A 27,053-nucleotide genomic window follows, 5' to 3' on the forward strand; every position below is an offset into this window, starting at 1 on the left:
GCTAAGTACTTAGTGCTATTTATATCAAAACAAACAGCTTCTGCTGCTGTTGAAAACATTTAATGCACCACCTCTTGTCTGGCAGAGGATTTCTTATGGGAGAGACCAACCAGACAGGAAAGTTCAGAGCAACAAATGCTTAAAAGCCTTTTGATTTAATCACTTCAATTCAATTAAAGTATGTTTCTTTTTTCACCACAAATGTTTCACTAGGTCAAACTGTGTTTCTTCTTTAGAAGTTTGTTGCATACTGTAGCTGTTGGTAAGATTTACTGTAGTTTCACTGGGATTCAAGATGCATTTTTACAATGTAGGCTGACAACCACACCACACCACACCCTTACTAGGGCTAAATTTGGTCTTCATCATAAGACTGTAAGGAAATGTTAGTGACAAGAGTATGAGTTATTTTCTGTCTGTCCTGATGCTTTTCCTTTACTGTCTTATTCATGTTTTTGGCTTAGTATACATGTGTGTGTTTGTAAACCTGTGTGTACAGGCTACAAACAGCAGCTGTCAGTGATGTGGTCTGAGTCAGCTATCAGGGTCTTTGTGGTTATGGGATGGTCTTGGAGGTTAAACAGTAAAAAGCTGACGAGTAGTGGTGGGGGTGGTTATTCAGCTGTTGCATCATTCTGTGATACATACTGGATCCAGATGCTACGTGGAGAGCACGGAGAGCAGCAGCCATGTGCTGCAGCAAAGAAACATACAGTGATGACAGTAAATAAACTGGCACTCATTGACATCACTTCCTCTCCCTCTAAGACAGTGTTTGTAATTGGCTACTTTGGAGTGGAGCAACTGATTTGAAATGCTTCAAATTCAAAAGACTGCTTATATAACGTTTTGTGTAAAACAGAAACTTTGCTGGGAGATATATTAGAGCCAATAAATGTGATTATTCATTGCCGCTTTTTTGAGCTGTGAATGAGCAGCATTACAGCTGACACTTGGTTTATCAAATCATTTAGGTAATGCAATCAACAAATTAACACCACGTCTACTATATAATCAAAGATGAGAAAGGTTTCCACTACAGGAAGTGCTGTGCTCATGCTTCCTCTCTTCACTACCATCTTCTCCTTACAAAGAATTCACAGTCATCTCAGAATAATCCCTCCCTTTTGCTCCTTAATTCTGCGTGTCAAGTCTGGAGGCTGGGGAATTTCTGAACCATGAGGCCAAAACCATGAGGTCACTGTTCTTCCTTATTAGCTCCAGCAGGAGCGGGAGTTGCTGACACTAAGCCAAGAGTATAGCAGTTGATAATGTGAAGAACTTCTATTAAATTTTGCGTCTGTTATTGCTTTGCATTTCAGAAAACAAGATGTGATATTTATTGCAGTTAGTCATCGTAAGCTGCATGATGTAGTAAAACAATATTTGAAACTGTCCAGTATGTTCTTTGGTTAATCGTGATCTATTTTGAATATAACATCTCAAACCACATAGAAAATTACTACGTTCTATAATGAAGAACCAAAGATGACATTTTTAAATTGCCTACAAATAGTCCAAGAACTACAGTTACCAAATTACAAATGTTTACCTCAATGAATGGCAGCAAATTACTCACATTTGAGTAGTAGAAGAACCAGATAATATTTAGATTTTTTTTTTTAAGCATTGTTGAAACAACTTATTACAGTTGTGAAACAACTTTTTACAGTTGTTTCAGTTTAGCTGTTTTACCTTGATAATCCACAGTAACATGGTTTTATTTTTTTTGCTGATGAATATCCTGAATACTTTTTCAATGCTGTAGGCTCTTCAGATTTGGTTCAAAATCTAATCATTAGGACTGTAAAGAGCACATGTTAAACAGACCGCTCTTTCCAGTTTGTCAGCCCCACCACTGCATTCCTCCTGACTATATTCCCTGTCTTTCATGTGTGATAGCACGAAGGTTTTTTTAATAACACCACACAGACTGGTATTCATCGTATTCAGGCTCCTCAGCCACATCATCGTTAACCTTGCATTCTGCAGTTAATGTGTGGTTATTGAGATGCAAAGCCTTCAGATGCTTTGCTTTCAGTGGGGAGGGATAACTACACATAATTATAGTGTAATGGCAATGCTGTTGTTCTTTGTAGACTTTTTCTGATAATGAATGCAGAATGAGTTGTTCTAAAACCCATTTCATGTTCCGTATCTCAAGTGGTCATATGACTGTAGTTTTGTGGTAACATGATTACCAAGCAGAGGATGCAAATCATATGAGTATTAGAAACTCAGCTGGAATCTGGCCATCTGGCCAGTAACAGTTTTATCTGAATGATCTGGTTCAGCTTTTGCTCATTTGTAGTCCTTCTTTCCCCAAATTTAGTTTAATTTTGGTTAATGGTGCAGACATTTTTACTCAGTTACGACTGATTACCCAATTTTGCCCAAACCAATTTAGCTAATGTGTCAGTGTTATGCCACCCCACGATGGCATAATTGACATAAATTATGTTGAAAAAAAGAGTTATCACAGCATGTTGCAGCACAATACTTGTATCACAGCCAGGGATTTGTAATTGCATAATAATCACACATTAAATGTTGAAATGTAATATAAATCCATATTGTGTGATGAAAAGCAAATTCCCTTTAACATCAGAGACAGCTGTTGCCTTGTTGCAATCATGTTCTCGGCTGCATCGTGCAACAAACTGTTAGAGGTGTGTAGTTGATTAAAATTCACCCTGGGGATAATTGAGTTGGTATACTGAGTACTTATGAGGTCAAGTGAGCAAGAGCTTAGCTCAATAATCTTTATTTCGCTCTCTGATGGGCTTTTCTTGGCACTTTTTACACATAGAGAGTTCGTTATTTTTGGCCCCTTGAATTCACCATGAAAACCTTCTCTTTCAAACCTGTTTGATGTTGAAATATATCATTTTGAAGATAATTAAATTCTCTAAACCTAATTTTAATTTTTTTAATTTTAACAGTAAGGTTACACTAAATGCAAAAAAATGTCTACCTCACTCCATCCCTTTTTGTTTTCATTTTGAGAGAGTGTTGACATTAAAATTATGTGAAAGTTACCTTTAGCTGCTACATTTTGCAGCCTGTTAAATCAGTCTGACATAATCAATCCCTACAGTTGTTTACCATAAAACCTAACTTCTAACAATCCGATCAAAAAGATTCTTAAAGATAACATGTCCATCAGTTCTTCGAGGCCTGGAGAGTTAGAAAGTCAGAGTGGCTGGCTTTGACCTCCTTTCCAGCTCATCTGAAGGAGAACGAGGGGAGGAGGAAGGCAAGAGGGAAAATAAATGTCTTGCTGGTGAGGCCAGCCAACATTCCTACATCACTTCCTCCTCTAACATCTGGCAGTGATCAGAGCAGGCAGAGAGAACGAGTGGATGTATCTTACTGGCTAGCTTAGTGTTCATTTCCAGCCGTAGACTCTGAGGCATCACATTACAAGAACGCCCACTCAGCCTCATTCCCCCTACCAGCAAAACAAAATGAAGCAAGATGGAGTGTTTTGCTGTAGTGAACCTCTACCCTTGTTAACACTTTGTCAGTCACTCTCCTGTTTATTACTTACTTGTTTTATACATTTCAGCTATTTCTACATCATAGATCAGTATTAATTTATTTGCCTGCCTCTGTGATTCTAAATAAAAAGATGAAACATGTCTTCTTTTTCTCCCTCCTAAGGATGGCCTAGCTGTGTTGTGTTCTCAGCAGTCTATGAGCAGTGAGCTTCCTGGACCAGAGGTATGTAATTAAACTCACTATTTTATTTCAAAGCAACATACTTACATCTGTAGTGTTATTCCACTAAGATAAAGGAATGAATGTAAACTTTAAACTTTAAGATCTCTCTGCTAAAAATACAATAGTATTAACAGAATTTTACACATTGCCAGGTGGAAACTGATAAGGGACAATTATGATTCAACAAAATAAGTGTAAGCAGGCTCAGAATGTCTCTATGTGTTTGACTATATGATATATTTTATGTAATTTTGATTCAGAGATGCAGAAAATTCTCAGAACAATAACCCATATACCAAATGTCTCTTCTTACGGATGTTCATCCTGATTTAAGGACAAAGGTGGAAAAGTGTCTTTTCCTTATGAACATGTAGCAGTTTACAGCTAAGGGATGCACTGCTACCAAATGCAAAAACTGGTTATTGGTCTACACAGATTAGCTGAACCTCTTCTGCTTCTTGTTTGCTTCTCTGCATGTACAGTAGGTGTGTACCAGAGGCAGAAGCAGGCTGCAGAGATGAGTGTGACCTCCTGGTTCCTGGTGAGCAGTGGGGGGACACGCCACCGACTGCCCCGGGAAATGATCTTTGTTGGCCGGGATGACTGTGAGCTAATGCTACAGGTGAGAATACTTAGTATTTCTTCACTGACTGCTTCAATAAACTGAAACTCAGTGGATATTATTGTTGCATTTTTCAATTTCTTGTTATCTTGAGCCCTTGTTGTCGCAGCAAATGGCAGTCCTAGTCTCAGTGATTCCGTTTTTGGATAATATGATACGATATGAACAACTGAATACAAGTAGCCTGACACTGGTTAGGGGGTTCTTCTCAGTGATATAAATAACCAGCTGGCCTCAAAAAAGTCAGTTTCATAAGCGTGATGTGTTTACAGAGGGACTATACAGATTAGCCTTGACTGCTTATGCTGTCGGTCTTGCAGTAGCAGAACTTGTTGATGTGTTAGTGTGTCGTGAGGTGGTGTCTGCGCAGCAGTGCATGCATCCAGGGAAAACCAAGTGTATGCTCATGTGTACCTCTGGTCACTGCACTATTAATAGAAAGTGGGACAGATACCTCCTGAGTTACATCCTATCTGACTTACTTAGTTGTAGTGGGTAGAGGGTGCAACCATGGTAGCTGTCTCTGTTTTGACATCACATGTTCAGGGATTTTTAAGCTGCTACCAGTGTGCCTCTGAGTATTCGACTGTGAAGTATGTATTCAGGACTCTCACTTTTATTTATTTTGATGATGTTGGTAAAAGAAAGAGGCCAAAGGTTTAAGTTGCGCTTTCTATCTAATTTAAATCACTGTGTTAACCGATGTGATTACACAATTCTATCTTAATTATTCAGGTTTCTGCTTTCCATACAGCAGTTATGAGCAAATTACAAATGCACTAAGTGTATTTAATATTTATTATAAAAAAATGAGTCATCCACGATACCATTGAGATACTATTTGATTCTACTAGTGGTTTAAAATCCCATTTTAAGAGCTATGTTGTATGAAACAAAACAGAATTACAAAAAGGATACAAAAATGAAATTTTTGATATAACAGTAATTTGTTATCAATTAACTTACTTTTGATTATTAAGAAGGAGCTGTTCCATCTTGTCTGAACTTCTTGATGTTGATGATTTGTGGACACTTCTTACAGTTCAGTCTGAATGTTTTCCAAGGGTGACTACGAGTTGAGAATATTTGAAGTGCCAAACCATCTTTCTTAATCAGTGATGTGGATCGGCGCCGTCAGTCAGATATCCGATCGGTAAATTACGTCAATATCGGACCTGATACCGATATAAGATAGGATCGGTCCCATCTCTGCTGCAGTTTATATCACTTGTCTCCAAGTTCAAGAATAAACTACTGAAAACTCTACATTATTAATGAGGAAATGGTTTTAAAGGAGGCAAAACTGTGTCTAAAGCTGACCTTGTTGCCCTTTCAGTCTGCTGGCTGCTGAGTTTTTATTCGTGTCCCTGCTGGCCTCTTTCCTTTCACAGTCATTTTCTTTGATGAGGACAGTTCAGGAGAGAAGTAATATAGGACATTTACTGAAGCATGTAGAGTTCTTAAAGATGTTATTTTTTCAAGCAGATTTTCTAATATATCTCTGATGACTAGTGCCTTGCTTGTGTGTATGTTTCCTACCCTTGTGATGTCTTTGGACTGATAAGGAAATCATCCAAATTGAGGACAATATTTTGGCTTTGTGTGTGCTGGTCCATCACTTTGTGTAGCTGCTTACGGTCGTCCTCCATGTGACTTCTTTATCAAGCCAAAGTCTAATCACATGGCTAAATGTTAAGAGCTTTTTTCATGCACCAAATTAAACACACTCATACACTCACAGACAGTAAAATAAACTTCAAATGGCATAGAATTATCGCATTGCTACTTGAGTAGTCTGACTTAAGTGTTTGGTAAATGCTTAGATCTCATCCCACTGAATTGGCCATAATATCAACGGTTTTGGCAGTGCTGTTAACACAACGATCACAACAAATTCTTACTTATTTTATTATTCATGGTCAAGGGCAAGAATGAAATAAAGACAGGAATGGAGCCTCCATGAAGTCAGCCTTAATCATTTAATAAAATTCCGCCCTTGGCAGCTATAAACCAGATAATAAAAAGTCAGGTGGGCTTGTAGCTCTTTGTGTCTCTCAGGATTACTTCCTCTGTCTCAAAGCTCAACTCGTTAGTTTATGTGTGTGTTTTTCTGGTTCATCTATTCTCTGCCTGTATGCGCAAGAGTAATAGGCCCCATGTGTTAACTCCTGCAAGTACCTTACTGTAAAGTTTTTATGTAAGGTATTTTATGCTGAGCTCTTTTCATCTGCAATCTTTAGCTGTATCTTCAGATATTCAGTTGGTCAGCAGTATGTCTACTTGGAGCAGCATGAGTCTGTATCCTGTGAAGTAAGGCACAAGATGCAGCTCAGTTGGTTTTTATCCTGTTTGATCTTTCCGAATCTTTCTAAGGTAATCATATTCATGGTTGGCCCTCCTTGGTTGCTTCTCTTGGCTTTACTTCAGAAACAGTACAGCCTCGTGTTTGTATTTTGTATTCAGCAGAGGGTGCAGGCAAGTTTGGCCAATGTGGGAGAAATGTGGGGTTACAGGAAATATTTGTATGGGAATTGAACATTGCATTAATTTCAAAGACTCATGAGTGACGGACTTCAACAGTAATATCATTGTTGTCTGGATCTAAATGTGCAAACAAATAACTTTTTATTGCAAATCATTTAATGTCATTTCCAATATGGTTAAAATGTGGAAAAGAGTTTCAAAACACTTTTGTATGGAGCAGTGTTAAAACATATTGATCAGATATAATCTCTGTGTTTAGTGGAGAAAGCGAAGGCTGACATTTGAAATCCTGTAACTCCAAATGATGAGCTAATCACTGAGAAATGTCTTTACACCAAACATGACATCAGGCATACAGCTGCAAAGTCAAGCACATCAGCCTTTTATACCATTTACCATAAAATTGAATTATGATGTCTTAATTATGTCTTAATGCTTATATACCAGCAAATAGTTCCAGGACAAGGTATATCTTGTTTCTTATTGACTCAAGTTTGATTATAATGGCTCTCTAACATTTCCATCTGAGTCTTTTTGTTTGTTTTTTTACACAAAGGATTGTGCTGGAAACAATTTACCATCAAAATAGCTGAGAGACTCCTCTGGACACCACAGAAAATCAATACCTTCACCTTGAGTCCTTCAATGCGCTATTGCTCTCCTTCAGCTTGTGTGTGTGTGTGTGTGTGTGTGTGTGTGTGTGTGTGTGTGTGTGTGTGTGTGTGTGTGTGTGTGTGTGTGTGTGTGTGTGTGTGTGTGTGTGTGTGTGTGTGTGCGTGTGCGTGTGCGTGTGTGCGCGTATGGAGAGCTGTGCATGAATGTGAAGGTCTGCTGTTTGCAGTGTCAGAGACACTGAAATTCCTGCGTAGATGAAGATTACTGTCAGTAGTAATGTTTGACATTAGATGCTCAAGATGCCACAAAGATTTGACATTGCACATTAAGCTCCAGTCACACACTGCCGTCTTATGGTGTGCGAAATAAACTATTTAGCAGTTCATAGTCAGGCTCATGTTCTGCATGATTCTGCACCAGCTATCATTTAAGCACACATTTTCAAGAGCAGTACTTCTAAAGAATAACATTTACATTTTCTCCTGTGTGCTTAGAAATCTAAACTATATCAAATCTTAATGACAAGATCTCAATTAGCAAATTATGTTTGGTAACCACTGGGTTAATGCTTTGTGTTTGTGTTTGTTTTGTTTGAAGTCCCGCAGTGTGGATAAGCAGCATGCAGTCATCAACTATGAGACAGGGACTGACGAACACAAGGTCAAGGACCTGGGCAGCCTGAATGGGGTGAGTGCGCAAATAGAAATATGCAAAACAGAGAGAGGTAAGGACAAAGATAAAGGAACAAAAGAGACAGGACAGAATAGAGGAGAGTAGGCAGCCACAGGGCACCTGGAGGATGGTTTAAATGGAGATGGATGGAGCCTACAAATGAAGAGAAATGAATAGAGGGAATAAACATAGACATTAAAAGTATACCTTGAGGCAGAGGTTCTTAAGGGTCATTTGTTTTTCTTTATTTCGTCAATATGACTGTCTAATTTTCTGCTGCTAATCAATCTCTCTGTCAACAAAGATCTGTGTCAGGGCTGAGGTCAATTGGTATCGACACCTAATTATCTAAATTAGAACTTAGGGGGAAAAATTTGTTATTCAAATATATGAGAGGGCTAATGCAACTCAAAACTCAACATGCTACTTTGCCATTTTCTCATTAATTGGGAAACATTTGACTTAATTGTAAGTCAATGAAATTATCTTTAATAATCTACAATAATTGTACTGTATATGCACGCTATGAACAATTATTGTTCATAGCGTGCATATACAGTACATAGTGCATATACAGTAGAGAACATTTCCAGATGTGTTTTGGTCATTGTGTAGGCAAACACATTAATATAACATTCCAAAACATCATGGCTGTGCCCCTTGAAATTTGGTATGTTTTTGAATTTCAACTTTGATTAGTTTGTATGCATTGATGTAATGTTGAACAAATCTTTGTTTAATGAAATGTCTTGTAATTATTTTGCTTTTTTCCTGAAGTGATTGGTCACTGATTTTAATAAGTGCTCAGTTTTTCCCAATCCAAGTGGATCCATGACCCAATGTAAAGGCAGTCTGGATATCAATATGTATTTGATTGTTTCTGAATTTTTTTGTGCATTTTATGTTGTTTATTTCACAACCTGGGACACAACAGTCCTTTAGCTATTTTCTTTGGCATGTTTCCCCTGTATGTGATTCTTCCCTACGCCCTACAGCTTCCGGTGCGGATTGGCACGTGTTGCTTCATGAAGCAATGCTGGTCTGGTCTGTGGTCTTAGTTGGCTATTAAAAGTTTTTTTTGGGAAATGAAGTACATCAGCAGGCTGCAGGAAGAAGGATATAGTAGAGCTCAAAAACATCTCTGTAACTTTGAAAGTAATTCTGTATCATTACCTTGAGAAACATAAATGAACTCTGTGTTTTTCTTAGTTTAGATACACTTCACTTCTCGAGTTGACATTATAGCTCAGTAAAACCCAGCCACATGCTGTTAGTCATGTGCAGTGATTAGCATTCAGTCACAGCACACCAGATTGAACACATAAGCAGAACATCCCTCACATCCTCTCTAGCTCTCATACAGGAAGACATAGTCAGAGCCACTTCCTGTGGTGTCAATGACTATCCAGCTTCTTTGGCTGGATTTAGAGGAAGTTTTCTCCTGCTGAGTCAGTAGTAGAGATTTGTTCTGAGTAAAAAGCTGGGTTTGGGCAGTGCTACATTTTCTAGTACTCTAGGAGTGTCATAGCTGTTTTTTTAGGCTGTCTGGAATTAATCTCACATGAGGGATGCAGGAATGTTTTATTACAGCAGCAGTGAAAGCATACTAGAATTTCATATGCAGTTCTGTGAAACCTGATCAGTCTGCATTATACAAAGAGGAGAGAAAGGGGGGGACAGGAGTGGGAGAAGGAAAGAAAAGGAAATACAAAATGTAGACATGAACATGCTCAGGCCTTTGGGCCCAGCTATGCAGACATATTTCTTTAAGGACACACCAGGATCAGCTGATTCAACAGTTCTGAATAACTTTATTCTAACCTGGACCTCATTGACCAGGTGCAGGTTCATCACTGACTGGAAGCAAGAGTTTCCCTTCACTTTAAGTAGTTATACAATTGATCAATGGATTGAAAATTGTAAATGTGTCTTCATTTTATGTTAGTTATGTTACTGTAATTTCTTCTTACATTCAATTAACGTCTTTGTAATGGTTCTTGTCTTGCCTTTATTTTCCATCTGCAGACCTTTGTTAATGATGTCCGAATCCAGGAGCAGATGTACATTACTCTGAAGCTGGAGGACAAACTGAGGTTTGGATATGATATCCTTTCAATTTTTTGACCTCCCAACATCTCCAGCCATCATGTTTATCAGTAACTTCATTATTTGAAAACAATGTTAACCAGCAACTTCAAGCCCAGATATTTTATTTTAATTATTTGCAGTATTATTGTTTTAATTGTTATAAATAGATATAATACTATAGTCATTACAGAATTGTTTCAAGAAGTATGTGTGCATGTATCATGACTGTGTAGCAAGTATTTCCTTAACCTGTTTGTCTCACATACCAACCTGTTCACGGTTGTCAGAGGAGAGCTTACTGTGCCTGAGGAGGCTCTAAAGGTAAAGACACACACAAACACACAATATGTGCCCTTACACACACCTTCAAGTACTAATGTTCAACACGATGCACATTCGTAATATATTTTTTCAATTGTTAATCTCCATTTAGCATGAAAAATTCACCAGCGGCCTCCAGCTCAGCAAGAAGCCATCCATTGGGGAAACCACTACCACTACAACCACAAGCAGGTCTCCCTCTAAGACCCCCACAAAGACGCTAAAGTCCCCAAGTGGAAGCAGCCAAAGGTCAGGAGAGAGTAGAGCAGCAGACGGAGTCACTTCCTCCAAAGACCTACCAGTTAAACCTGTGGATTCTCATAAAGCAGAGGAGAGGTTGGGAGGTGAGAGACTTATTACATATAAAATGCAAAAATAAATGAATTAAGAAGCTTCCCCTATTGTATGTTTTCATGTCTAATACCCAATATCGTTTTTTTATGTTTACAATCTATCCTTAAAATCTGGACATATTGACTGCTATAGCACAGCCACCACCCATATTGAGCAAACGTATCTAATCTGCGTTAACATACTATAGCTGGAAACAACCGGTATATAAGACGCAGTCTTTTGGAGGTCTCCAAAAGATAGTTTTTTTTAAAACAGACCTCCTGCGTGATTATTTCCATTGCGTTCAGCAAAGTTCACAACGTGCATTTTCTATGCAGCTGTAAAGCTCTGTCAGTAATATCTGTTTTAACTTTGTGGAGTTTGCACTCCTAGCTACAGAACGGTAGTTGATGTCTCAGCCTACGGTGAACTTTGAGAAGTATGGACCCACAACCTGTGAGTCACGCTGCCCACGCTGCTGTCACTCGCTGACTTTAATTTAGGGGTTAGATGAAAAATAGGTATCAAAAGTGTTTCTTATACACTGGATCTTAGGGTATTTGCTTTAAATCTGTTTTATATTTTACATAAGCTTCCGCCCTAAGACTACAAATTGTTGAACAGACTTTGGTTAAATTACTTGTGGCAGGGTTTATTTTCTAAGGCCAGCAGGGGGTGGACAGTGTCACAAGGGAAAGGGCTTTACCCGCCACACCAACATGCAGCCGCTGTGTGTAATCATTAGGAGGTTCAGGTCTGTGGGTGTCCCTATTAATTGACATCCCTGACCAGGCTCTGTTGCTAGCAGGGGTCCTGGTTAAGCTCCAGATGTTAAAACAAGGCCACACAAGGCTTGAATTATTGGACGGATTAAGCAATAACAGGGTCAGAGTGCCCACATAATGCAAACCCATCTGCCCATACTGCTTTTTAGAATCAGAAATTTGGGTGCGACTGTAACAGGCTGCATCCACGGTTGGTGTATGCGCACACATACGGTTTTGCATGTCTGCATGTTTTAATGACACCCTCTTTGCGGTTCTGGGAAAGTAATCCTGCAGTTTTACTTCTGTTATACCAGGCCTCACCCACATATTGTACCATATAGTGAGCATACTTTCAGTAGTTTAAGGTTCCTTCCTCCTGCACACTATTTGGCACAGAGCATCTTGAATTATCTGGGTAAAGGGTTCAACGTACACTGTTCAGGGTAAGATGCACTTAAAGCAAAGGAGGGTAAAGGAAGAAAAGTCAAGCAAAATGTAACAAAAAAAAATCCTGCTTTCAATACCAGCTGGAGGCCTTTTTTCTTGTCAAACTGTTTTTCTAAACTGTGTTTCCGGTCACTTTTCTTCTGGGCTGTCCAGTTTTTAAAAAGGAGTTACCACAGGAAGCTTATCCCATGTGAGCTTTCATTATAATGAAGACAGAGAGGCAAACGGAAAGTCCCTCTTTCATTGAAACTGAGGGTGTCTGGGAGAGAGAGTGAGAGTGAAAGAGAGCATGACAGACAGTGTGCACGTGTGTGTGAGTGTTCAATCTGCTGGCTAAAGTTTGAAAAATAGGTCAGCAGTGCAAGACCCCACCAGAAGGGAATTAGTGCAGAAACACACGGATACACGAAGAGCAGCTGGGCTCACTTTGTGTCGTCATGATTCAAAAAGCATTTTATGCTGAGAGTGAGAGTAGGCACAGTATTATTATATACTTGTTAAAAAGGCCACTGTTTAAACTTACACTTCTGCACTTTTTTTTAAGTAGTGCATATTTGTGTATCTGTCGTAGTTGATGCTTCAGCACTGCCTCGTGGGACCCCCCTGTATGGCCAGCCCTCTTGGTGGGGGGATGGGGATGCAGACGATGAGAACTCCTTCAAACAGGAAACAAAGCCATCCAGCAAAAAATATGACAGCTCCATATCAGGTAGGATGCATTCTAGATTTGAATTTGTACTTCCACACTACCATCAAACAGCATATATTAATATATACAGTGCAGAAACTGATGATGAAGTAGTTTAAATCATGACATAAATCATATTGCCAAAACATCCATGGTGTAGATTAATTCAAAGCTTGTTGACTTTATTCCATATTTTTAAACAAACTCTCTTGGAGTAAATGTTTTAAAATGTTCAGATTAACATTGTGCCCTTTACATAAAGTAGAAACAGAGTTGTTGCAAAGAGTTGATAATGTATAAAAACATTTTTTTTTACAGAAGAACAGTGTGTCTTGATAGCCTATTATTAAGTTAATATTCAGTGCCCTGACGTGTTTGGTGTCAGGAAAATGACAATCTCACTTTAAACAGGTGTCTTAACGCTGTGCTAGAAAATATCAGACATAAACCGCAAGACGCATCACAGAGCACATTGTAGAATATTACATATTGAAAGCCTAATAAATATTAAAAACGAGGTAAAACTTCAAGAGTTATTTTTACAACGTTACTTAAACTGTCTGGGAAGTGTTTTGAAAATGACATAAATTATTTCGAATCACTTGCTTGTATTTTCCTATTCATTCAGAACAAGCTGCATTCACGTCAGAGTTTCCCACGCATAGATGATACTCTGGCGGGACGCCCTGGTATATTTAGCCCTAGTAGCCTATATTTCCTTCCATATTATCTTGTTAGTGAAGCAGTAGCTTGATGTTGCTACCCTCTAGCTCCGTTCATTTGCTCTAAGTGTGTGTGTTTAACAACGTATAGTGCACACAAAAGCTTTTTTCAGAGACTGTATGTATGTGTGTTTGCCCACAATATGCGTGTGTGACCAGTGTACGGTTGGACTCGGGGGATCCAGTTCACTACTGGTGGATAGTCAGAGAACAGGATTAGAGGCTACACCAACAGTGAAACAGCTCGGCACTGTGAAATCAGTCTGTGCCAGGCTGGTTTAGAGTGGACAAGTGTGTTCAGAAGGAGTGGGGGGAGGTTAATCACAAACATTGGAGCAGACTGAAGAATCCTTAAATCTCTCACCACATCTGGATGGATAGTCTGGCACTGTCTTCACCAGCTTAAACAGGAATACTTCAACAGCTCTTTTAACAACTGGTTATTCCAAATATTTTTCTGTTGTACTTCGCAGATGTTTGTGTGGATTTTTGCAAATATTTTTTTTAAGTTGGAGTGAGATAAATAAGACAATAATTTTGGGGTAAATCTGTGCAATCATGGCGGGGTGATTTGAAGCCACAGAGACTTTCCAAAAGAAAATGGGATTGGCTACATCGGTCATGGAAGAGGGTGAGTGTAGGCATTTTGCCTCCTTGGAGCATTGACTAGTTTAATGTTGTGATGTTGGATCTTTATTGAGGCGCTTCATATCCCAGGGGTCGTCTTTTAAAAATATTTAGAGACCACTCTCTTTATCTGCTATGACAGACCCTAAAATCAGATACAACAGTAAACAGGAAGTGAAAGAGTGTTTAAATACAGAAGTCATTTCTGTGAGAGTCTTTATTTGTTTCATGCATGCGTATATCAGTTAGGTTTAGTGTTTTTCCTCTTCTCCCTGCCACTGAATAGGCTGTGTTGTGAAAGCCCCCCACCCCCTTCCTTGTGTATTGTCACTTACGGCGATTGGGTTACGCCATTGCACCAGCTCCCCCATTCCTCCCTTTACACACACACACACACACACACTGAGAGAAACAGCGTTCAAACAAATCACTCGTTCACTCTTTACTCTAGCGATCATTAGCTAACCACTCTGTAATCACCAGTAAGTATTCCTCTCAATTCCACAACAAATAGGCTAATGGAGCTAGTAAAGGCTTTTACGTCTGTATAACCTATTATTCTTCAAGAAATGTATGGTCTGTAGACTGTCTTTAGCTTTTAAGTATTTTACATTTGAATGAGAAACAGAAGCACTGCAAGTTACAAATAGATTGTTGTTTTTAGTTTTGGAAGTGTGTTTATTTTCCATATATTCAAGGCTTTGTTTATGTATAATTTGGATCTTTTTTCATTTTTTTTCTTTGTATGTAGAAGTAGAGTATGATGTTTAACATTGAAGCTGGTTATTTAAAGCCTGGTTATAGAATGTATACCATAAGCCAACAAAAACATCATAGGCACAGAATTCCTGAAAACTTCCTGAAACTACAGCAGGAATACAGCAGGCATATTCAGGTAAATTCTCCTCGAGCGAGTGGGAGGGTGTGATGCGATTTATATCCTGTGAACGGCACATGACCATACACTATATGTGCCAGCATGACCACTCTTTTGTTGATACTGTGAATATTTTGAACTTAGGGCTGGGCGATGTGACTACAAATGTTACCACGATAAAAATGTTTATAACAGTCTATATAGATAATTATCACAAAGAATGTCAAATCATTATTTTTTTCTCATAAGTGAAAGTTGAGAAAACCAGATGTTTTTTTGTTGTTTAACCATTCTTTATTGTCATAACATGACAAACTATTCTTGAACAGGGGAACATTTCACAAGCACAGTGGAAAATGCGGATATGAAAGTTTGCTGCTGACGTAACACTTACTAGCAGAGAGAATAACTCCCATGATTCCCCGCATTCGATGTCATCTTTGGTTATTGTTTTTGGTTATTGTTTAATGTCAGTTGGCAACTAGTGCTTAAAGCATATTAGCACCCCCTTTCCCGTGATTGGGTGGTGTAATTACAGGTTAAATCTATCAAACTTTTATTGAACATTTGTCATATTTCTATTGGGAAAAATGAGATTGCGATAATCATCATTATCGTTTTATTACCCATGCATAGTTGAAGTACATATTGCACTGATGGTTTAACCCTCCACCCCAAAATGCACCTCTGTCCGACAAGGAAAAGCCTCCTGCTATGAGGTGCATCTGTTAACCAGCAAGTCAGGAAGATTTCAGGGGCACCTGCATGAAATTGAATATACATTTTCGAGAGTGCATATGTGAAAACAGCTCTGGTTTAAAAAACAAGTTATTTTGTTTATTCTGTTTCTGGGAAGACCCTCGTACGTCCTGATGCTTAACTATCATATTTTTGAAAACGTTATTTGTGAGAAATCTAATCAAAATTGTTACCATCAGTGGAATTCTGCACTTTCCATGTTGTTTCTTCTCTCTTATTGCTCTATTGATCTGACTTTATCCACTGTCTTTTCTCTAAAGTAAGGGTCCAAAAATAAATCTTCTGAAAACAGCCCACGTAAACATCAACATTGAAAATCTCAACATCTTTGCTTTGTTTTAATTCTCAGACAACAAAGAGGCACGTCGAGGGGAGAAATCTAAAGAGGGCAGCCTTCATGCAACCGCCAACGACGATTCCAGTTACTTTGAGATCCCCACCAAGGAGGGTCACATGGCCAATAATGGCATCCATGAGATTCCAACCAAGGACACGGAGAGCTCCGCCACAGCAGGTGAGTCATTTATTTATTCAGATATATTGGAAATAGAAGTACCTATGTTCGTTTGTTTGTTTGTTTTTTTAAGTTACTGTGAGATGTCTGTTTAGACCTTTGTAGCTCATAATGATAGCAGAGATAGTAAATCATAACCACATTTCTCAACTTAAGTGCAATTTGTCTATTTGGATTGTAATTATTGTAAAGTCTGCCTTTCCAAGAAATGTATTGTGGTGTATAGGGACATTACTTTATTACACAAAACACAGAGTAACAACTGGAACAATAGAGAAGTAATTCTGAAACAGATGCCGTCAGCTGACTAAAACATTATTGAATAAATATCCATTCGTTGATTTAATTTGACCATTGAGTAACAGTCGTATGTTCAAAAGTAAGTTTTTTTAAAGTGCCCAACCAATCACAAATATTTTGTATTACTGTTGTGCTACTGAGTGATGGACAGTGACTGACCCAGTTACAAAACTGCAAATGTCTGATTCACAGCTCAGGGTCATGCCTCCTTCACCATAGAGTTTGACAACACTTCTCCCGGGAAAGTCACCATTAAAGACCATGTGTCAAAGTTCACACCCGACCACCCCAGACCGCGCTCCAAGAAGAGTGGAGCAGGAAGTGGAGGAGCAGGAGGGAGAGACTTGAGCACACTACAAGCCGCTATGATGGCGTCAGAGAGCAAGGTTGCAGATTGGCTGGCCCAGAACGACCCTACTCTGGTGCGCAGCGAGTCAACAGAGGACGACAGCAAGAGCATCAAGAGCGACGTGCCAGTCCACCTCAAAAGGCTAAAAGGTAGAGGTTGTTTTTTTTATTATCATTTCTATGTGTTTGAATCGTGTAAAAGTTTTGGATGGACTGTTTTCGAGTTCTCTCATTCTCTACTTCTTCCTTGATTAGGTCTCCTTGCTTTTTTCTCACAAAAGTGTTTCATCTACACTTTGCAATAGTATTACATCGGGAGTTAACACTTATTTTAGTAAGTAAGGTAAGAATTAACCATCATAAAACTAGTGATCAATTTTTATTTTCCTTTAAAATGTGAACTCTGAGTTTACAGAAATACTTGAAGCCCAATCTATTCCTCTACTGCTCCGACACTCAATAAGAAGGCTCAGCATGAGTAACATGAAATAGGCCCCCATAGAGATTTATTTTTCAGCATTGACAGAGTTAGTTAGGATCACATACACAAATAAAATAGTTTAAATGTGTTTTTTTTTTTTTGCTGCTTGCACCTGTTCCATTGCGAAATATTTGTGTCACTGATTATCATGGCTTTGTTGTTAAGAAAACAAGAAAATAAATAAAAATTACAATCCAAATATTCTCGCAGGACAGATATTATTGCTGGCGGCCCAGTTGCCTTCCCCTGATTACAAACAAATTCGCTAAACAAATACAAAAAGTGGTTGGTAAACAATACTGCATACCCTGCTATTGAGCCCCCTTGGATCACCAAGATGGGAACTCCTTCGGCCACACATGATATCTTAATGCACCGTATTGTATTGAAAGTAATCCTAAGATTCCCACCCCTACTGTTTGCCTCTTTGGGCTTGTTGCTATCTATCTTTAGGGTCATGTTTTAGATTGCCATGTGTATCACATGGTCCTCTGCATCTCTTTGTTCCCTTTACGCTGCCAGGGGGTTTGTGAGGAGGCGTAGCTATGCAAGGCTTCATGCTGCCTGTAAAGAGAAATGAATGTGATGCTATGCTAGGTGGTGTTAGTCTACATGCTGGTCAGGAGTTAATTAAATGGACGCCAATTTATGATGCTGCTGACATGTTAGGGGGAGGGACCAGCAGGCCGGAGCTGATGAAAATGGAAATCTTTAAGACAATAATTGATAGCAGGGAGGCTAATTTATTAGATTCTGATACTACTACAGGCATGTCTGGAGGACAGAGCTGCTCACCTGATGATGATTATGTTGCCAACTGTATATCTGACCAGAGTGGTTGTTAATGTGCTGTGGTTGTGTCATCATTTCATAATAAATGTAGAATACACTGAAAAAAAAGAATGGAGAGGACTAAAAAAATGGTTGAGGGCAGCTGGATGAAGAGCTGCCTATTGATGCTAGCTGTGAATATATGAAGAGGAAAACATCAGGTATGGGGGGGGGGGGGGGGGGGGGGGGGGGGGTTGAGAAAGGCGGGAGAACCTCAATGGAAGCAGCATTTACAGCAATAGCAGCAGTGGGGATTGGACAGAGCAAAGCAGAAAGATAGAGTGAGGAAGAGAGAGAGAGGGGCTTGTTGCCTAGGCTGCAGTGAAAGCAGGCAATGAGGAGGGAGCAGTTTTTGGCAGATAGTTGGTATAGTAACTGCGATGCAAATGATGACAGGGAAAGAAAGACTATGGATAAAAATTCACACAGAAAAAACTGGTGTTGATCATCTCTTTGTGTCTGTGTGAGAAGGCTGCTTAAGAGATGTGTGAGAAATATATTTCAGTGCTGATGTAGGGTGTGTGTGAGGCATATGCTGCTAACACATGGATTTGCGGGGTGAAATCCTTCGTGTCTGCGTTCTCTGCATGTGTGTGTGTGTGTTTGAGACATGCTCAGTGCTGATCTGGAGACAAGCAGTGCAGCATGGATGAGAAGAGGCATGTGAGATGTTTAGGGTGTGTCATAGAGGTACTAGTCAGGGAGAGAAGTAGAGTTTTAAGAAGGTAATTGAGGAGGAAACTGAACCAAATCTTTTGATCTGTAACATTAAGGTAAGTCTTTCTCTTGTTGCTGTATAGGGCAATGTCTTCTTACGGTCTGTCATTTTGAGTACTAACTGTTGTGAAAATCTGTGAATTGACATCCCTGAGATGGGATTATTATCAGTTTAAGGTTTAAATGTGTGATCTGAAATGGTGTTAAAAACACAAGATTATACAATGTTCTTTTGATTCATTGAGACATTTTTTATGCAAATTTACTATTTCAATATTTATTGTACTAGTAAAAGGGAAGTTCAGTGTATTGTCTGCTGAAATACGACACAATTCAATGTATGTTTGGGGATTGCATGTTTGCTTGTCTGTTCTTGCAGCTGTGCATGCAAGTATACTGTATGCATACACATGTGGGTGTGTATGTGTGTGCCGCCGACGGTGGAGGCAATGGCCAGCTCCACAGTGAGTCATGGCGGGGCGAGCAGGGCAGAGCGCTGGACTCTCACAGATTCCTCTGTTCTCCTCTGGCCCAACCAACGGCTTCTTTGTCTGGGGCACACAGCATGAAAGACCTGCCTCTCTGTGTCTGCTTATCTGCTGATCTGCTCAAGCTACTGCTGTAACACTACTCTTCTTTTCTATCTCGTTCTACTCATGCTGTTTTTTTGTTTTTTTGACGACGTGTATGCTTTGTTTAATTCAAAAGTGGATTAATGATGGAAAAGATGGAGAAGGTTGATGGTGGAATGTGACAAATGAGCTGCAGCCTTATAAATATGCCCAGGCCTCAGAGAAATAGTGATATCACAGTGTAGAAACAATATTGATAGTCAAACTACAGCAATTATGTACTGTACTTCAATAATGTTATGGGAAATGTCAACGACAGATGTCTTATTTTTATAGATACATATATATTTAATCCATAACATGGCTCATGCTCAATTTTCTATTTTCCATAACAAAACAGTATGTTACTTTCCATAAGACTCTTTCCTGTCTCTCAAACTAATTTGTTCTCACAGGCTTGACAAATCCCCTCCATAGTTACAGACACATTTTCCAATTGCTTCGTAGATACTACAGACTGAGTAGTACAACCCATTACAAGTGAACTGATCCCAATGTATACAAAAAAGTGGAGTTCACACACTAAATACCTTTGTTTTTATTCAGTAACTATCATTACAAATATTCATATTTGGTTACTACTGAAAATCTATTGAAAATGAATATGCATTATCTTTGTACACTTGTTCTGTATTTGATGTAAAAAGATTGACAGTTTTTCCACTAATGTGGAACAGATTTAAGTCCTAGAAAATTGAGAAATGCTGCAATAAGAAATTATTTTCATAGCATATCTTGCTGACCACTCATTAGTTTGGAGAAAGCATGATAAAGAAATTGCTATATATGTTTTTATCAGGATACAAATCTGTGCAGTGAAAGCCTTGTGTTGAGTGGAAGTGTTTTCAGAGGGTCATTTCAGTCAGTCCTTTCCTCTCCTAACTGTCTGACTCTTGGCTTAACAGACTGCCTGATTGTGCGAGTGGCTGTCACTCATGACAAGTGGCGATATACTACATCCTGGTCCTCCTTCAGTTAAGGGTTCCCAATGTCTCTCTGTCTCCTTCTCTCTCTCGGTTTGGCTTTTTCTTTTCAACCTCTTTATTCAGTTTCTCCCCTTTCCTTGTCCCTCCCCCTCCTCCTCCCCTTTTCTTTCCCAGCCTCTTTTCCAGTCCTTCCTCCTCCTCCTCCTCCTCCATCCCTGAAGCTTGTTCACTCCCTCTCAAACACTCTCATCCTACACCACTTCCCCCTCCGTGTTTGCCTCCTCCCCTCCCCCCGTTTCTCTCTCTCATTGCCAGTCGGCTGGGCTCGTAAGCGTGTGGGTGGCATGTCTGGATTAGCGTGGCACACTGTCTGCCTCTGTCCAACACTTAGGGGACCCAAACTGATGAGAATGTAGAAATAGAGGTAATGGTCACTTGGTCACTTTTATGATAGTTGAATGAGAGTCAGGCCATGGACTTAAGATCATAGTTCATTTAGGGTCTAAAAGGTGAGCAAACATTTGATTCTTGTTATATTATCCACAACAGATGTGCTCTCAGGAAGAATTTGGTTTTGTGACCTTTTCAATCATGGACTTAATTTCTCCTTTTCTGAGTTTTGCTTCATTCAAGTAATAGCTACAGACATTGTTTTAATTGGTAATACTGCTGTATTGTATCTGCAATATTTGAATTTATGCAACAGCTGTTGTCTCCTGTGCTACTGTTATGTACACATGTTTTGATTTGAATTTAAGCATGCTAGTAACTGTAACATATTTCATTTAATCAGCATACACAGGATACACTATAAAAACATTAGCAGCTGTACATTTTAGATATACACCTGTCCGGTAAGCAAAAAGATCTGTTTGTAAACTGAAATATATTATGTATTATTATATTATTAATGTAACATTATCAGTTTAAATTCTGTCATAGCAGAAAAAAAGTTTTGTTAATATTGAAGATTGTGACTTGTTGTAACCAAGCCGTTTCCCTCTTTTCTCCCATTAGGCAGCAAACATGACGATGGCACCCAGAGTGACTCAGAAAATGGGTTGGGTCTGCGTTTCGCCAACCGTCGCCACGCCCTCGAAGAACGCCTAAAAGCAGCACACGCCACCGGAGGAGGAGCAGGAGGAACAGCAGGGGGGAGTATAACGTTGAGTGGGAGCAGAGGATCTGGCTCCCGCACTGGCTTCATGATCGAGTTATATGACGAGGAAAACCCTCGCAAGCGCCGGTCATATTCGTTTTCCCAGACTGCTCCCCTGCAGGTGGGAGGAACAGGTGGAGAGGGATTGTGTCCTCAGCCTCCTTCTCATCCTAAGGTGTTCAGCATTTCCACCTCTGCTGCTTCAGCGTCAGATTGTGGTAAAAAAAAAATCTGTTTTTGTTGGAAAAAATAAATCAGTTACTTTAAAAAAAGAGAGAAAAGTAAAGTTTACATAATTTTTCATTTAATTGTATCACATCCCTGTTTTAGAATTCCTTGTTAAAGAACTACATGTACGTGTTAATGTTCTACAGTAACTGTGGCTCTTCTCTATGCTTTGGTACCTTCAGGTAAGGCTCCTATACCAGCTACAGTGACAGCAGGTGCTCCGACAGCTGCCCGCGCGCTTCTCAAACAGAGGTCAGAGGATCTAAGTATTGGTCGCAGCTCAGTCAGTACCGGTCTGGCAACAGGTAGCCCCACCAGCCCCAGCGAGGACGCCTCAGTCGTGGGAAAAGGAGCGGATATAGTCGGAGGAGAGGCAGAGGATGATCATAGCGATAAGGGGACTTACACTATCGACCTGGAGAACAAGAATCCAGAAGAAGAGGAGGCCAGGCGCATGATAGACAAGGTAGGGGTGGTCAGAGATCTTAGCACCTTGCTGCACCATGGAGGACCCCCCCAACCATCCAAATAGTATCACTCTCATTTTAGCCCAAACTAAAGAAAGATTAAGACATTTCTTTCAAAAAACTTTTTTGGATGTTGTGCCACAAAAAGCTAAATTTCTATGTGTCACCTCAACACACACCTTAGGTCACACAGTGATTTTCTTTTCATTGCTTTATGTAATATAGATAATTGACTATTGTTGATAAGACCTAAGGAGACTGTAAAATGCATGGCGCTAGGTCATTGTTATCCAACCTTTGATATACAAGCCAGAGCCAAATACAATTTTCTTGAAAGCCACTATAGTTTGCCACAAATGGAGGGGATCTTACTTTTAAAATGAAATCTGTTTATAAAGTTTAATTCATCTTACAAATTTTTGGGGTGCAAGTTCAAATGAAGCGCGATTTGGCAAACAATTGTTTCATTTTTTTAAATGTTAGGTATTTAAGTTCCCGATTTCTCTATTAACCCAAAAATATATATGTTAAACCAGAAACATTTCCAGAAGTGCATTCCAAGTACTTGTCTATTTGTGTCTGTTAAAGTAGCAAGCAGATTGACAAGTATTATTTAAACTTACTCTGCAGTAATTCTAAATTAAATCAAAAATGGACCTGAGCACATGAACTGTCTTTTATGTCTTATGTACTTCTTTTGCTCTTTTAGGTTTAGCAGTCCATTGAGACTGATATGTGTCATTGCCACTAAAACAAGGTTATTGTCTTGTGGTTGCCTAACTTGACCACTACTCCATCTTCTCTGTCCCATTAGAAAACCTAATGCTTCTGTAATAGTCTGTAGAGACTTGCTCCATCAAGCACTGCTCTGTTTTACGAAACAATGCTTCAGGGAGGCTGGATGACCAACATCAGTTTCTTTATTCTGCCCTTTCCTCTTGCACAGTAGTTTCTCATGGTCACAGAAAACAACTCTGAAAGAACCAAAGGCAGAACAGGTTTAATGTTTAGTTTCAGGGTTAGAAAGCTTACATGTCTTTTGAGCACAGGTGAAGTAGGAATTCAAATAACCTTTTCATTGCATACCATATTCAGAAGTTTGGATTGCTGTAATATCTCATAATTTTTTGAAATTTATGGCCAATGAAGGTAATTTTATTTAAACTATTAACACAATTCTAAGTTCGACTAAATGATGCCCTGAATGAGCAGATGGCCCTTATAGTGATGTTATCTTGGGAGTAACAGTGATGTAATTAGTGGGGTGAATTTTCTAGCCCATGTTATTCTGAGTGTATTACATTCAAAACTGGAAGTGTTGTTATGCTAATGCTTGTAATTAGCTGACACACTAATTGGCATACTGCTCACAGTCTGTCTGCTTTCATCCCCTCTGCCTTTTGTAAATACTTACTGTGAGTTTGTGTGGTTCCTGTTGCCATGGTACTAAACTATCAAGTGCAGACTGCATTGGATTAATTCATTAGCATCTTCTTCTTTCTGATCAGTTCAATTTTGTAAATCACAAGAGCTATAGAATAATATTACCATAGCATTTATACACATTGAGGCTTTGTAGTTTTCATTACAAAGTGTGTTTCAATGCTTTTATATGTATGATGCTCACAAAATAAACACTAACTTGAAAGTAGAATGACAATACAGCCATATACATAATGCCTGGTTTACCTTTGATCAACATTTCCAGCCTGCTAGTTTTTTTTTTACCCTCCTGTTTTTTCCCAAACATTTTTAGGTGTTCGGTGTACAGCAGAACCAGGACACCTCTATTCTGGCAGACCTTAAAGGAGAAGTAAAAAGAAAGGAGACGAGAGAGACAGGAAAAGAGGTAGAAAACCATCCTCTGACACACATTGGATTTCCTCTTGTCAGGGTGACTCATTTATGGTTCATTTTACTTTGGTTTGATAAATTCCATTGGGCCAAAATGACCTCTTACTCCCAGTGTTTCATTATTCATCACAGTCCAGTGTAGTGTTAGTCGGAGGTGAACTAAGTATCATAGTTTCACTGTGTGAGTCACAGTCACTCCCATTGCTTGACCACTCTTCTCCCATGGTCTGCTCATGGGAGTGGGCTAGTCCTCCCAGAGACTGACCTAGATCATACTAAGAAATGGACAGACACGCTCGCCCTTCGGGCAATTTCTTAGGAGGGAGGAGACTGGGGATATGAGCGCTGACAGCATTTCTGTAAGGAATTGTATGGAATTTCGGCAGGTGTCTTTTTCTGATTTGGGAAATGAGGATTGCGTAGTTCTGTGATTTATGCTCACAAACCACCTCAAATCGAACAATTGATTCCCAGAGAAGCATTGAAAAGAGGAGTTGATCTTTATACCACTTTCTTTTGTTCCTGCAAATGTATTCTTTTTCATGCATTACATGTGAAGTGAACAGAAAGATGGTAAATGGCTCTCATGATCTCCTTTTCGTCTTTTGAGCCACTTTGTGCCACATCTAATTGACTAAAATATTTTTTTCTCTCTCCTGTCTTCTTCTCTCCTGTCACCCCATCCCCCACTTGTGTCCCTGTCAGGCTCTTCCTGGTGACACGAGCTGGGTCTCTGAGTGGGCCAGTCTAGCAGCCAATCACACCAGGACGGACCCAGAAGGCTCAGGAGCAGAAACAGCCACCTTCCTGCACAAAGAGAGAGGTACATGGCTGCTGTAATCTCATTTATGTTTGAAACGAATAAGAATCTCAGTGAAGTGACTCTATCTTTTCTTCGTTTGAAGCTGATGCCTTTGAGTCTGGCGCATCCCTCAGCAGAGGTGAATCTTCCTCCAGTCTGACTGACCGCAAGCGCAGGACCCTCCCCCAGCTCCCTGTGGATGACCCCCGGGCTAAATCCAACACCAAAGCTCTGGGAGTGAGATCTGAGATTGGGGAGAAACAAGACACTGAACCCCAGGAAAAAGAGAACAAGGGAGACGGGGAGTCCCCAATTGCCATAGGGGACGTTGAGATGACCAGTAAACGTAAACAAAGCTCCACATCTTCACCGTCAAAGGCTCCTGCTCGGACCTCTGGCAGCACTGAGCGGAGGAAGAGGTCAGAGGAGCGTAACGGTGGTGGAGGAGGAGCTGGAGAAGTAGGAGAGAAGTCTGGGAAGCCCTTAGTACGCCAAGGCAGCTTCACCATTGAGAAGCCCAGCGGTAATGTCCCTGCAGAGCTCATCCCTCGCATCAACAGAGGCGGCAATGGACGAGAACGCAGTGACTCTGTAGGCAGCATGGATACTGCTACGCTCCTGAAGGACACTGAAGCTGTCATGGCATTCCTTGAGGCCAAGTTAAGAGATGAAAACAAACTAGAACAGAAAAGCAGTAAAACTGGCATCACCACTCAGGGTTCAGGTTCTGGCTACCCTGCTCGGACTGACTCCATTTCTCCTGAGTCAGATGTGGACACAGCCAGCACAGCTAGTCATGCGGCTGGAGAGGCAGAGAGAAAAGGCTTAACTAGCAGCGAACAAAAGCGACGTTCCCTCAGTAGCATGCACCGAGAGAAGAGTAACATGAGCACTTCTTCCAAGACCAGCATCACAAACTCAAGTGCCCGGGAACGCCTGGAGAGGAAGTCTAAAACAAGAACTGCAGAAGCTACAAGTCGGACTGACCCACGCCGCTCTGTTCATGCATCCTCTGCCCCCACCAGAGTGCGCCAGCCTTCTCTGGACCTTACTGATGATGACCAGACTTCATTCCCTATCTCTGACAATTTTTCCTCAGACCAGGAAACCTACTCTGGACCATTGGGACATTCCAAACTCGACAGTAGGTCTACTAAAACCTCCACTAGTGGCTACTCCAAAACCAGCCGCACTCTCCAGGCAGCCACAACCTCTTCGCTCAACAAGCAAGCCTCACTGCCTCAGCCAAGGCCCACAAGAGCCTCACTTCTCCGCCGAGCAAGATTGGGAGATACGTCAGACACAGATCTAGCTGATGCAGACAGGGTTTCAGTTGCATCTGAGGTGTCCACCACGAGCTCCACCTCCAAGCCACCGTCTGGTCGGAAAGGACTTTCAAGACTGGACATGCTGGCTCAGCCGCGAAGGAACCGCGTGGGCTCCATTTCAGCCCGCAGTGACTCTGAGTGTACAGTAACCCGCAGCTCCACCTCTTCACCCCGCCTGTCAGCTGAGACCGCTCTGCGTCTGGGCTTGCGCTCATCAACTCCAACAGAGAACAGGCTGACACCAAGGATGAGGGCCAACAGCGTGTCCAAACTAAATGAGACCAAGACGAAGACCACTACATCTGGATACTCATCTCCCACAGGTGAGCTTATCAAATTTTATACCAAAGTTCATGTTTGATCATTTCTGATAACATTGACTTGTTATGCTATTCTTCTTGTCGAACCTGAGGATCATGTTCAGTAGTAAACATCATTGCATATTTCACCATGTGTCAGTGTGTATAATCATTTGTTTCCCAACATTTCCACTGTTTCGTGACAAACTTGTGTCGTTGGTTGTCATTGTTCAGAGAGCACTCAGCCTGATCCTGAGGGTGGTGGTGCTGAGGAAGAGCTGTCGGGTACTGTAACATACCTGTAGAGCCTTGATCCAACTTTGTGTTGTGTGTTTGTGTGTCAGACCTGGGTCTCAGCAATAGAAAGTCCTATACACACCCGGATAAGATAAAAAGAATATACACGCTCAGATGTTGCAATG

The 27,053-nt window shown here is 40.2% G+C and overlaps 1 protein-coding gene across 1 annotated transcript in view; it reads left to right on the top strand.

Moving 5' to 3' along the window:
• Positions 1–27,053, top strand: part of cep170aa (centrosomal protein 170Aa) — a 39,176-nt gene that overhangs the window by 5,410 nt on the left and 6,713 nt on the right. The window contains exons 2-16 of the mRNA XM_061040091.1: positions 3,664–3,723; positions 4,206–4,345; positions 8,042–8,131; positions 10,142–10,220; positions 10,467–10,525; positions 10,638–10,869; positions 12,644–12,781; positions 16,095–16,259; positions 16,752–17,057; positions 21,512–21,871; positions 22,064–22,347; positions 24,105–24,197; positions 24,908–25,025; positions 25,108–26,655; positions 26,866–26,916. Of these exons, the coding sequence (XP_060896074.1) occupies positions 4,241–4,345; positions 8,042–8,131; positions 10,142–10,220; positions 10,467–10,525; positions 10,638–10,869; positions 12,644–12,781; positions 16,095–16,259; positions 16,752–17,057; positions 21,512–21,871; positions 22,064–22,347; positions 24,105–24,197; positions 24,908–25,025; positions 25,108–26,655; positions 26,866–26,916 (3,628 nt within the window). The 5' untranslated portion in view covers positions 3,664–3,723; positions 4,206–4,240. The remainder of the gene's footprint in view (positions 1–3,663; positions 3,724–4,205; positions 4,346–8,041; positions 8,132–10,141; positions 10,221–10,466; positions 10,526–10,637; positions 10,870–12,643; positions 12,782–16,094; positions 16,260–16,751; positions 17,058–21,511; positions 21,872–22,063; positions 22,348–24,104; positions 24,198–24,907; positions 25,026–25,107; positions 26,656–26,865; positions 26,917–27,053) is intronic.

Source organism: Labrus mixtus, chromosome 6 (genome assembly GCF_963584025.1).
Source record: "Labrus mixtus chromosome 6, fLabMix1.1, whole genome shotgun sequence".
Classification (NCBI taxonomy): Eukaryota; Metazoa; Chordata; class Actinopteri; order Labriformes; family Labridae; genus Labrus; species Labrus mixtus.